The 12,480-nt window shown below is 44.3% G+C and overlaps 2 protein-coding genes across 2 annotated transcripts in view; one reads left to right on the top strand and one right to left on the bottom strand.

The window, feature by feature from the left end:
- LOC127031139 (olfactory receptor 10AG1-like) overlaps positions 1 to 12,480 on the bottom strand; it is a 53,534-nt gene that overhangs the window by 27,261 nt on the left and 13,793 nt on the right. The window lies entirely within an intron of this gene.
- Positions 4,203 to 5,343, top strand: LOC127030961 (olfactory receptor 12D1-like). The gene has a single exon (XM_050917642.1). It carries the CDS (start codon positions 4,333 to 4,335, stop codon positions 5,341 to 5,343), a length of 1,011 nt encoding a protein of 336 aa, XP_050773599.1. The 5' UTR covers positions 4,203 to 4,332.

Genomic DNA, 12,480 nt, shown 5'->3' with positions numbered 1-12,480 from the left:
TGTGGGACTTAGGGGCTAGAGGAAAGGTCTACACGTTAAATGCCACATCAGCACAATTTCACCGCTGTAGCACTTAAATGAAGGCACTCCTACACCAATGGGAGAGCTTTCTCTTTAAACTGATTCAGTTGTTTCCCCCCTACCAAACACCCATTGGGAGGCTTCTCCACAACCTCATCTCTCTGGTGATTAGAAACCAGCTTCAAATTTCCAGCCTGAATTTGCTCACGGCCAGTTCATCTCCATTTGTTCTGGAGCCAACCTTTCCTTTAACTTCAATAGCTCTTCACCATCCCTGGTATTTAACCTCCACCCAGTGTATTTAGCCAGAGCACTCTGCTGTCTTTTCACTAGACTAAACAAGACAGCCTCTTCCCGTTTCCTCTCAGAAGATAGGCCTTCCATTCCACGGATCTTCCTAGTAGCTGTTCTCAGCACCCGAGCATAGCCTGGGAAAGGGCAGACGTCTCAGTGAAGTCCAATAGGGACTCTGTTATGCCAGTCTGTGTCCCTGGGAGGCCTCAGATAATATCAGGATGGGCAGGCACCAGTACAAACAGATGGATAGACAGACAATGAAACTATTGCACAATGAAATGTTGCATGGAAGCCAACAGATACGGGTTCTCCGAATAAAAGTAAAACATTCACACTGGGGAGACCAGTCAGAGTTAACTAGTGCCTGCTGTTTTCTCCAAGAAACAGCGACTCTCTGCAGTTAATCCCCAGTGTGTTGAGAGGAGGAGGCCCATTAAATATGAGCAGGTTATAGTAGGAATGAGAACACGCAGGGACGAGCAGCAGCGCTGCTGCCAATGCGATTCTTCACTTAGCAGAAAGGACGAGGTAGAACAAGCAGGTCTGTTTGCTTTGTACAATCGTTTGTTTCAAACAAAACAAAAGGGTGGAGGAATATCCAGGGGGGAAATGTTCCTGCTGGCTCCTGAACAGCTGGGAAGGTTAATTATGTACAAGACACATTCTGCTACAAGGTACAGTGGTTTAGCGAGCACAGAGTCTCTTTGCCATTTGCCTATAATTAAATCCTGGAATGTCTCTAACCCGCTGGCTCATCTATCCACCTTGGTCACCATGCAGAGGTCAGGGACCAAACTCAGTGAGGAAGATACACCACTTACCAAAGGGCTGATTTTGCCACTGGTATTTCCCATTATCTATCTATCTATCTATCTATCTATCTATCTATCTATCTATCTATCTATCTAATCTTATTCCCATTCTTTGATAACCTCCTCATCACCTTTCAACTCCCTCCCTCTCCTCTTCTCTGGCATTTGCATCTTGGTTTTCAGTCCCTCAGTCTTTCTTCCCTGAAAGTCATGGCTCCTGCCAAGCTCCCCGCTGCATAGTCTGTGGTCCCCTCTCAAAAACTGCTTCACTGAGCACTTTCATTTAACCCCAAGAGTGCTTTCTTGGGAGTTATTCAGATTCTGTGGTGATGATCCCCAGTATAAGTGCTTGCATAGATAGCTATATAGGTAGTCATGAAACTGATAGGGAAACCAGTTGATTTTATCCAGGGCAATGTTGTTCAGATAAATTGTCTCTTAAAGACTGGACTCCTGGTGGCATTGACATTGTCACTGCGAGGTCAATGAATGCCAGGGCTTTCCATAAAGTCCTCACTGAAAGGGTCTCTTCTTTAGCTGGAATCATTCTTTTAAGTCACCTATATTTCTGCTCCTCCCCAAACTTCACTCGCTAATTAGAAAAGCTGGGTTACATAGTTTGTTCTCTGTTTGTTACCTGACTGGGTTTAAGCTAGCTCTAACTGTCCTAGACTATATGGAGTTTATAAACAGAGCCGGTCAGAAAATGTTTTGGTTTTGTATAGAAATTTTCAACAAAAAATAAAAACCACATAATTTTTGATCAGAGTTTACACTGAAAAACTGAAAAACTTGAAAACCCAATTTTTTTTGGCATTTTGTTTGTTGACAAAAAATTAAAATATTTTGAGGAAATCACACTTTCTGCCAAAAACCCAATTTTCTGTCAAAATGATTGGTGGAAAACTTCTGACCAGTCCTGTGATAAATGCAGATAGGAGAGTATTTCAGCTCAGAGGTTGTGGAAATGGATTAAAACTGCCTCTGTAGATAACCTGTCACATTCCTGTTCTTTTTCTTCTAAAAACCGTGCGGTTCACGCTTGCTGTCTTGATTCTGTTCAGATGGTATGTTCTCCCAGTTTCCTTTCAGCAAAGTCAGAGGGACTCTTGATTTCTCTTCAGTTCCTTGGACACCTGCCTCTTCCTGCCACTCCTATGAACACGCCTGTGAGTCAGTCGTGGGTTTCTCACAAACCATTGCCTCAAAAATTTCATACGAACCTAAGAATAGCCAGACTGGGTCAGATGAATGGTCTTTCTAGCCCAGTATCCTGTCTTCCAACAGTGGCCAGTGCCAGGTGCCCCAGAGGGAATGAACAGAACAGGGCAATTTATGGAGTGATCCACCCTTTGTTGTCCAATCCTAGCTTCTGGGAGACAGAGGTTTAGGGTCACCCAGAGCATGAGGTTTTGTCCCTGACCTTCTGGGTTAATAGCCATTGATGGATCTACCCTGCAGGAATATATCTTTCTGTTTTGAACCCAGGCATATTTAGGCCTTCACAACATCCCTCGGCAATGAGTTCCACAGACTGACTATTCGTTGTGTGAAGAAATACTTCCTTATGTTTATTTTAAACCTGCTACCTATTAATTTCATTTGGTGGTCCCTAGTTCTTGAGTTATCAGAAGAAGTAAATAACATTGCCTTATTTACTGTCTCTATACCAGTCATGATTTTATAGACCTCAATCATATCCCCCCAAACTCTCTCTTTTCCAAGCTGAGCAGTCCCAGTCTTTTTATTTTCATCCCCCTAATTATCTTTGTTGCCCTTCTCTATACCTTTTCCTTTTCTAATATGTCATTTTTGAGATGGGGCAACCAAAGCTGAACACAGTATTCAAGATGGACAAGTGCAAAGTACTCCACTTAGGAAAGAAGAGTCATTTGCACACATACAAAATGGGAAATGACTGCCTAGGATGGAATACTGCCGACAGGGATCTGGGGGTCATAGTGGACCACAGGCTAAATATGAGTCAACAGTGTAACACTGTAGAAAAAAAAGTGAAAATCCAGCAGGAGTGTTGTAAGCAAGATATGTGAAGTAATTCTTCTGCTCTACTGCGCACTGATAAGGCCTCAGCTGGAGTATTGTGTCCAGCTCTGGGTGCCACATTTCAGGAAAGATGGGGACAAATTGCAGAAAGTGCAGAGAAGAGCAACAAAAATGATGAAAGGCCTTGAAATCATGGCCTATGAGGGAAGATTGAAGAAATTGGGTTTGTCAAGTCTGGATAAGAGAAAATTGAGAGGGGACATGATAACAGTCTGCAAGCACATAAAAGGTTGTTACAAGGAGGAGGGAGAAAAATTGTTCTTCTTAACATCTGAGGATAGGACAAAAGCAATGGGCTTAAACTGTATCAACGGAGATTTAATTTGGATTTTAGGAAAAACTTAACTGTCAGGGTGGTTAAACACTGGAATAAATTGCCTAGGGAGGTTGTGGAATCTCCATCATTGGAGTTTTTAAAGAGCAGGTTAGACAAACACCTGTCAGGGATGGTCTAGATGCCCCATGAGTGCAGGGGCCAGGGCGAGATGACCTCTCCAGGTCCCTTCCTGTCTTACGATTTATGATTCTATGTGGGTGTACAATGGAGTGATATAGAAGCAATATGATATTTTGTGTCTTATTATCTTTCCCTTTCCTAATACTCAGTTAGCTTTTTTATCTGCTGCTGCATATTGAGTGGATGTTTTCAGAGAACTAGCCACAATGAGTCCACAATGATCTGTTCCCTGATTGGTAATAGCTAATTTAGACCTCATCATTTTATACGTATAGTTGGGATTCTGTTCTCCTATGTGCATTACTTTGCATTTATCAACTTTGAATTTCATCTGCCATTTTGTTGCCCAGTCACACAATTTTGTGAGTTCCCTTTGTAACTCTTTGCAGTTTGCTTTGCTCTTAGCTGTCTTGAGTAGTTTTGTATTGTCTGTGAATTTTGCCACCTCACTGTTTACCCCTTTTTCCAGATCTTTTATGGCTGTGCTGGACAAACCTGGTCCAATGAATCCCCACTCCCCTCAGTTTTATAAAGAAATGCAAACTGCTCTAATTATTCTGCCTCTTTTAACTGCTCAGTCATATCTGGGTACAGATTGCACCTGTGACTGTAGCCAGAAGACAAAACCCCTAAGTGTTTGATTCCATCCAGCTCTGTTGGATTGGGAATAGGACCATTGAGATGGTGGTGGATGCTACCTTCAGCCTGTTTGCTTTTCTCCTGCTTTGTCCTCTTCCCTCCACAGCAATGGAGAACCAGACAGCAGTGAGCGAGTTTGTCCTCCTGGGCCTGAGCCATCTCCTGGTGCTACAGCACCCTGTCTTTGTTCTCTTCCTCCTGCTCTACGTGACCAGCCTACTGGGTAATGGGGCCATCATAGCTGTGATGTTGGCTGAGCCCCGGCTTCACACCCCCATGTATTTCTTCCTGGGCAACCTCTCCTGCCTGGACATCTTCTACTGCACGGTCACCGTGCCCAAGATGCTGGTCAGCTTCCCCTCGAGGCACCAAACCATCTCCTTTGCTGGCTGCCTGGCCCAGCTCCACTTCTTCCACTTTCTGGGCAGCAGTGAGGCCATGATGCTGGCTGTCATGGCCTATGACCGCTATGTTGCCATTTGCAACCCGCTGCGCTACAGGCTGGTCATGAGCCCACAGACCTGCCTGCTCCTGGCAGCGGCCACCTGGTCCAGTGGCTTCCTGCATGCCCTGATGCACACAGTCATGACATCACAAGTGAATTTCTGTGGCCCCAATGAAATCCAGCGCTTCTTCTGTGACATCAAGCCCCTGCTGAGCCTCGCCTGTAGCAGCACCCACCTCAATTTAACCCTGCTCAACATCGTTACCGGGGGCATTGGCCTGGGTTCCTTTGCTCTCACACTCCTCTCCTACCTCTACATCATCTCCTTCCTTCTCCTGAAGGTCCGCTCCCAGGAAAGCAGGAGAAAGGCCTTCTCCACTTGCATCTCCCACCTCATGGTAGTGGCATTGTTCTATGTGCCGGTCATCTTCAATTACATGCTCTCCTCTGCGGGAAGCTCCTCTGATAGGGAAATGGTCGCCACCTTCATGTACAGCATTGTCACTCCAGCCCTGAACCCTCTGATCTACACCCTGAGGAACCAGGAAGTGAAATCTGCTCTGAGGAAAGCACTAAGGAGAAACTGCTTCCTGGAAAAGAATAACTGAAGTAGAAACAATAACCAACCCAACAAAGGGTCTACTTCTGATATTGTCACAGGGAGTGGGCTGTACAATGTAAGGCGCAGTCCTGCATAGGGCACATATTTTAGGGAAACATATTAATTACCATTTGTTGTATTATTTGCATTACAACCATGCAGGGAAATCACAGGGTAGGGAACCATTCTAAATTGTCCTTGTCATCTCTATTTGCATCACAGCTGTGCCAAGCGAAGAGAGCATTGGGAATGACTGAATCATCATTGTTCTAATAGTTTTTTTTTAACACCAGTGTGAATGAAATAGATTGCTGCAAATAGAAGTGAATGGATTTTTGTGCTGGCAAGGAAAAGTTAATTGAAAATTATATATATATATATAATATTTGGCAATATTTTCACTGGAGAACTTTGACCGTTCATCAAAAAACTGAACACCCAAAGATCAGAAATAATTTGGTTTTCAGCAACCAAACACCAAAAATATTATTATGAAAACTGCCCAAAACCAAAAAAGTTGGGGGAGAAGAGAGAGGGAGAGATGTTTGACCAATTTTTTTTCAGGGTCTCAGGTTTTGATCAAAATTTGAAAAAAATTGAAAAGAGCAGACTCGTTGTGTGAACAGTTTTGTTCAGTCAAAACTCATTTTTAAATTAAAATAAACAAACTTGATGGAAATTTTTCAATAAACTTTTATTAGCATCCTGTCTGATTTATTATTATTACCATCTCAGGGTGGTAGAAATCTGCAGGTAAATTTGCTGCAGAGCTTTCATTTCAACAGAAGTGGTAAATATTTAGTTTTAAGAAATGTAAAAGTGACAAAAAAGGCTATTGCAAATAATCTATAATTGTTTTTTCATCTTGGGTTTGTGCAGATTGGGTTGACCTTATGAGCTCCTTGGAAACGAAACATTAAAGGATTGGAGAACGTGCTTTCTAGTCGTGCACTCAGGGGGCTCATTCTGTTTAGCTTAGCTAAGGGATGGTTAAGGAGTGATGTGATCAGAGTCCATAAGTACCTACATGGGGAACAAATCATTAGTAATGGGCTCTACTGGCTAGTAGACACAGGTGTAGCACGATGGAAGTTGAAGCTAGACCAATTCCTAGCGGAAATAAAAAGTGCCCATTTTTCACAGTGAGGGTGATTAATCACTGGAAGAACTTAGCAAGGGTTGAGTGGCTTCTCCATCAATGACAATTTTAAAATTGCTAAGGGGCTAAAGGAGTGCGCTGCCATTGGTGTTCTTGGGACCTTTCCTGAGACAGAGGCTGGCAGTCAATATTTGCTGGTTGCTCTGGACTGCTTCACAAAAGGGCTTGTTGAGGCTTGTACAATAAGAGCTCTAGAGCTGTGACAGCAATTGCGGTCCTAGTGAATGAATTCTTCCCCACATGTGGGATTCCGGATGAGTAACACACAGATCAAGGGACACACTTTGAATACAAAGCATTTCTGCAGATATGGGAAATTCTAGGGCTCCTCAAAACCTGCCCCACCCCAGCACACCCACATCTGATGGGATGGTGGAAAGGTTCGCTAGGACACCGGGAGCTGAGCAGGCTGCCTTTCTAGAACAGCACCGAAGGGACTGGGGCCAGCATGTCCCATTCCTTCAATGGCTTATAGCAGTGGTCTTCAACCAGGGGTACACGTACACCTGGGGTACACAGAGGCAAAGGCACCAACTTCCTCTCTACCTGGGGGGTGCTCGACTCCCCCTCTGCCCTATGCCCACCCCCACTCCATCTCTTCTTCCAAGTCCCCACTCCAACCCCACTTCCTCCTGCCACTGCTCCACCCCAGCCCCACCCCCACTCCACCCCTTCTTCAAGACTCAACTCCTGCTCCACCCCAGCCCACCTCCACTCCATCCCTTCTTCCAAGGCTCCACCCCTGCCCTGCCTCTTCCTACCCCCATTCTGTCTCCTTCCTGCCTCTTCCCATCCCCGCCCCCGAGTGCACCCCATCCCCGCTCCTCCCCTCTCTCCCAGTGCCTCCTGCATGCTGCTGAACAGCTGTTCTGTGACATGCAGGAGATGTTGGGAGGGAAGGGGAGGAGTTGATCAGAGGGTCTGCTGGTGGGTGGGAGGCACTGGAAAGAGGTTGGCTGCCAGTGGTTGCTAAGCACCCGCTAAGTTTTTTCTGTGGGTGCTCCAGCCCTGGGGCACCGATGGAGTGGGTGTCTATTCGTGGAACTCTTCTAGAGGGTACATCAACTCTACAGAAAAAGCACCAGCGGAGTCAGTACAAACTAAAATTTCATACAAACGATGGCTTGTTCATACTGCTCTATAGACTATACACTGAAATGGAAGTGCAATATTTATCTTACAGTTAGGCCATTCAAGCAATTAAAAAATTAATCACACAATTAAAAAATTAATTGTGATTAATCATGTGATTAATTGCATGTTTAATTGAGCTGTAAACAATAATAAAATATCATTTAAATATTTTTGGATGTTTTCTACATATTCAAATATATTGATTTTAATTAAACACAGAATACAAAGTGTACAGTGTTCACTTTATAGTTACTTTTTATTACAAATATTTGCATTGTAAAAAACAAATGAAATAGTATTTTTCAATTCACCTAATACAAGTACTGTAGTGCAATCTCTTTCTCGTGAAAGTTGAACTTACAAATGTAGAATTATGTCCAAAAATAGCTTCATTCAAAAAGAAAACAATGGAAAACTTTAGAGCCTGCAAGTCCACTCAGTCCTACTTGTTCAGCCAATCACTCAGACAAACAAGTTTGATTACATTTGCAGGAGATAATGCTGCCTGCTTCTTGTTTACAGTGTCACCTGACTGTCCTAGCGGGCACCATAAGATATTTACGTGCCAGATGTGTTAAAGATTCATGCTTCAACCACCATTCCAGGGGACATGTATCCATGCTGATGATGGGTTCTGCTTGATAACCATCCAAAGCAGTGCAGACTGACAGATGTTCATTTTCATTATCTGAGTCAGATGCCATCAGCAGAAGGTTGATTTTCTTTTTTGATGGTTTGGGTTCTGTACTTTCCGTAACGGAGTGTTGCTCTTTTAAGACTTCTGAAAGCATGCTTCACACCCCGTCCCACTTCAGATTTTTAAACCTTGGGTCGAGTGCTGTAGCTATTTTTAGAAATCTCACATTGGTACTTTCTTTACGTTTTGTCAAATCTGCAGTGAAAGTGTACTTAAAATGAACAACATGTGCTGGGTCGTCATCCGAGTTTGCTATAACATGAAATATATGGCAGAATTCAGGTAAAACAGAGCAGGAGACATAAAATTCTCCCCCAAGGGATTCAGGCACAAATTTAATTAATGCATTATTTTTTTAATCAGCATCATCAGCATGGAAGCATGTCCTCTGCAATAGTGATTGAAGCATGAATGGGCATATGAATATTTAGTATATCTGGTACATAAATGCCTAGCAATGCCGGCTAGAAAATTGCCATGTGAATGCCTGTTGTCACTTTCAGCTGACATTGTAAATAAGAAGTGGGCAGTATTATCTTCTGTAAATGTAAACAAACTTGTTTGTCTTAGCGATTGGCTGAACAAGAAGTAGGACTGAATGGACTTGTAGGCTCTAAAGTTTTACATTGTTTTATTTTTGAGTGAAGTTATGTAACAAAAAAAATCTATATTTGTAAATTGCACTTTCACGATAAAGAGACAGCACTACAGTACTTGTATGAGGTGAATTGAAAATGCTATTCCTTTTGTTTATCATTTTTACAGTGCAAATATTTGTAATAAAAAATAATATAAAGTGAGCACTGTACTCTTTGAATTCTGTGTTGTAATTGAAATAAATATATTTGAAAATGTAGGAAAACGTCCAAATTATTTAACAAATTTCAATTGATATTCTGTTGTTTAACTGTGCGATTAAAGTTATTTGTAGCTTTTTTTGCAACTTCTTTTTTGAGTTAATCACATGCGTTAACTGCAATTAATTGACAGCCCTAATAACAATCCATTTATTTTAAAATGATGTGGTTAAAAATGAGAAAGAAGCAAGTTTTCAGTTTCTGTGTGGTTGTGACACTTTTGTAGTTTAGATCTGATTTTGTAAGCAAGTGGATTTTAAGTGAGGTGCAACTTGGTGGTACACCAGACAACTCAGACTCCTGAAAGGGGTACAGTAATGTGGAAAGGTTGAGCGCCCCTGGCTTATAGAACCGCAGCACAAAGCGTACTCCAACATTGCTCACATAAGGGCAAGAGCTCAGGATCCAGGCAAACCTCTTGTGTGGAGTTCTGATGAGATATAAAAGATGCATGTCCTGGCTTGCCATGTGGTAACTTGCTGTAAGCGCAGGCCCTGCCAGGCTCTTGGTCTCTTCTGTGTCTCATGTGATTGCTGAAGTGTTGCTGTATTTTAACGTGTCATTTGTTTGGTGTGCAAGCTGAGTCACCCAGGAATGGTATTTTTCTTTGATGCTTCCAGCACACTTGCCCGGCCCACCAGGGGCTTTCGCCACACAAGCGGTGACCCCTGTTTGAGAAACCCTGGGTTGGCAAAGCCCTGCCAGGTGGCTTTGCATGGTCTGGTTCTAGGACTGGAGGGGTAGCCATGGGTTTGATATGAAATGGGCTCAGGCTACCAAACAGTCATCCCTTTTTACCAGCATTGAGACAGCACCTGGATCCCTTCCAACACCGAGAGATGAAACGTCCAGCTGAATTTGCCTTGAGCTAGCCTGTTCCTAACAACTGGGGAACATGGGATTTAAACAGCTCATGTATAAACACAACATAATGACACTTAAATGGAGTTTAAAGTGTGTGTGGTGATGGAGGGTTTGCAATTAGGCCCTTTGGGTATTAATTAAAAACATTCTTGCGGCATGATCTAGCCCGAGCTCAGAGCAAGGAGTTTTCATTGGCATGACTGGGCCAAATCACTCCCTGGTGTAACTGCCCCAATTTCACCATGGTTACACCAGGGATGTATCTGGCCCAGTGCATTGACATCACCGAGAGAGTGGCTCAGGTTCTGGTAACAGAGACAGAGACAGCACTGGAGCCAGTGGAATGACTCCAGATTCACACCACCATAAGAATCTGGGCCATTGGGCAAGTTCAAAGTTCTCCAGTAGCTCAAAATACTAACGTGCCAGTTACACCAGATACTTTGCATGTGTCCGCACAACCTCCATCCCCACCACCAGGGATCTGAGTTTAGCACACTGGCTCTTTGGTGCCAAACTCGCCGGGCCAGAGTGTTAAAGGAATTTATTTGCCTCAAGATGTAGCTAGGCATCAAGTGAGATATTCAAGTGCCTCACTGCTATTGAATCAATGGGCATTCAGGGCCTGCTTCTTTCTGAAAATGTCACTGGGTGCCTGCATTTTTTCTAGCCACTTAAATACCATTCAAAATCTTGCCCTCAGGAGAAAATTGAGCTAAAGGGCAAACTCCATAGATGATATTTGTTAGAATTGGGTCCTTCCTCTTCTGTCTCTCATCACCGTGGAGTGAAATCAGAACCAAACAAACAGAGAATACTCCCTTCATTGGGAGCTCCTAGATTCATACTTTCAGAGCTCTCAAAACAGAAGAGGCCATGATGAGCATCTTGTTTTACCTCCTGCAAACTACAGGCCAGTGATTTTCTCCTCCCTCTTAAATGTGGACCAGACCCACTGATCTAGGGGATATTCTAATGTCAGGGCTCCTTCAATCTCTCCTGCTGAAGCTGTTCCACTTTGGATAAATACTGAAATCATCATTGGAGGACTCCATCTTGGGTCTTCCACTGCCCCGCTGAATGCACGACCCACCAGGCTTTAGTGTCAGACCTGGTCTACACTACACAGTTAGGTCAACATAAGGCAGCTTCCGTCGAAGTAGTCATGTCAGTGTCCACACTACAGCCTTGCTCCTGCCCAGGTAAGTGCCCCACTCCACCCACATCATCATTCCACCTCCACCAGAGCCGTGGGGCTTATGGCGGTGTAGTTAGGTTACTTTCGTCAGTTGGCTCCTGCTGTGAAATTGACAAGAAAGCCAGGCAGCAAGAGCCCAGTTGCCCCCTGCTCCTCTGGAGAGCTGGGAGGCCAGACGCCACTCCCAGCTGGGAGCTGGGGCTTCTCCACACCAGTTCTCCCAAGGAGCCGTGAAATTGACAAGGCAGCCCAGCTCCCGGCAGGGAATGGAGACTTGAGAAACCTGGGATGGGTTCCCCTGCTCCCAGTGGGGAATGGGAAACCGAGGGTGGGGACAGCCTGCCGGGAGCCTGGGAGTCTGTGCGGCAGCCAAGCGTCCATGAGGAAGCTGCCAGTGGAGCTGAGATCCCGGGCTCTCAGCTCCGGACACAGCCCCTTTTAGGTCGATGGAAGCGCTCCTCGTGAGGCCATGCACCACCAACACAGGAAGGGTTGTGTGAACATGCACCGCTGCGGTAATTACTGCAGTGGCTGTAAGTCCGCCTACTATAGGGCGACTTTACTTTCTAGTCTAAACATACTCCTAATGTCTCTCTTGCGCTCTCTCTCCTCCTGGCCCAATGACTGAATTCTATCTCTACTGCTGTGACGGTCAGCGACAGCCATGAAATTAAAGGAAGCCACAGATCTATAACAATAAACAAGGAGAAGAAGGTTTTACACATGATTAGACTTGGCTGAAAATTTACCATCAAAGTCCAAATTCCTGAAACTGTAAACTTTCTGCTGATTTCTTTCCCCAATTTTCAGTCCCAAATCTTGAGAGTGGGCTGTTCTTGGGCCGCATTTTTTTAATTTCAGTTCCTGAGAAGTGAAATGTTTTTGGTTTCCAATTTTTCAATGAAAAGTCTAAATGTACCATGGAAAATTTGAACAAAAACTCAAACCATTTAGTTTTGATCTAAATGTCCTCTGGGAAAGAAAAAAGACCAACAACACTTGACAGCACCTTGCTGATCAGAATGGAAGCCGTTGGTAAGTCCCAACCCATTAGCATTAATTGACTGTCTCTGTGTAGTGAGGCGGCCTGGCTCCCAGCCGCTCCAGAGAGGGACAAGCCCTTACAGACGCCAAAGTGGGTGGAGCCACAGCAGCCTGTGTCCCCCGCCCCCAGAGGTCAAGGAGCAGGGCAGGAAGTATAAAAGCCCAGCCCCAGAGCTCAGAAGCTGCCTGGC

Source organism: Gopherus flavomarginatus, chromosome 11 (genome assembly GCF_025201925.1).
Source record: "Gopherus flavomarginatus isolate rGopFla2 chromosome 11, rGopFla2.mat.asm, whole genome shotgun sequence".
In the NCBI taxonomy this organism is placed as follows: Eukaryota; Metazoa; Chordata; order Testudines; family Testudinidae; genus Gopherus; species Gopherus flavomarginatus.
Note: the sequence above shows the minus strand (reverse complement) of the source record. Positions and strands in the feature narration are given on the sequence as shown.

Coding starts and splice junctions, on each gene's coding strand:
- LOC127030961 (XM_050917642.1), top strand. CDS start 4,333: ATGGTGGTGGATGCTACCTTCAGCCTGTTTGCTTTTCTCCTGCTTTGT.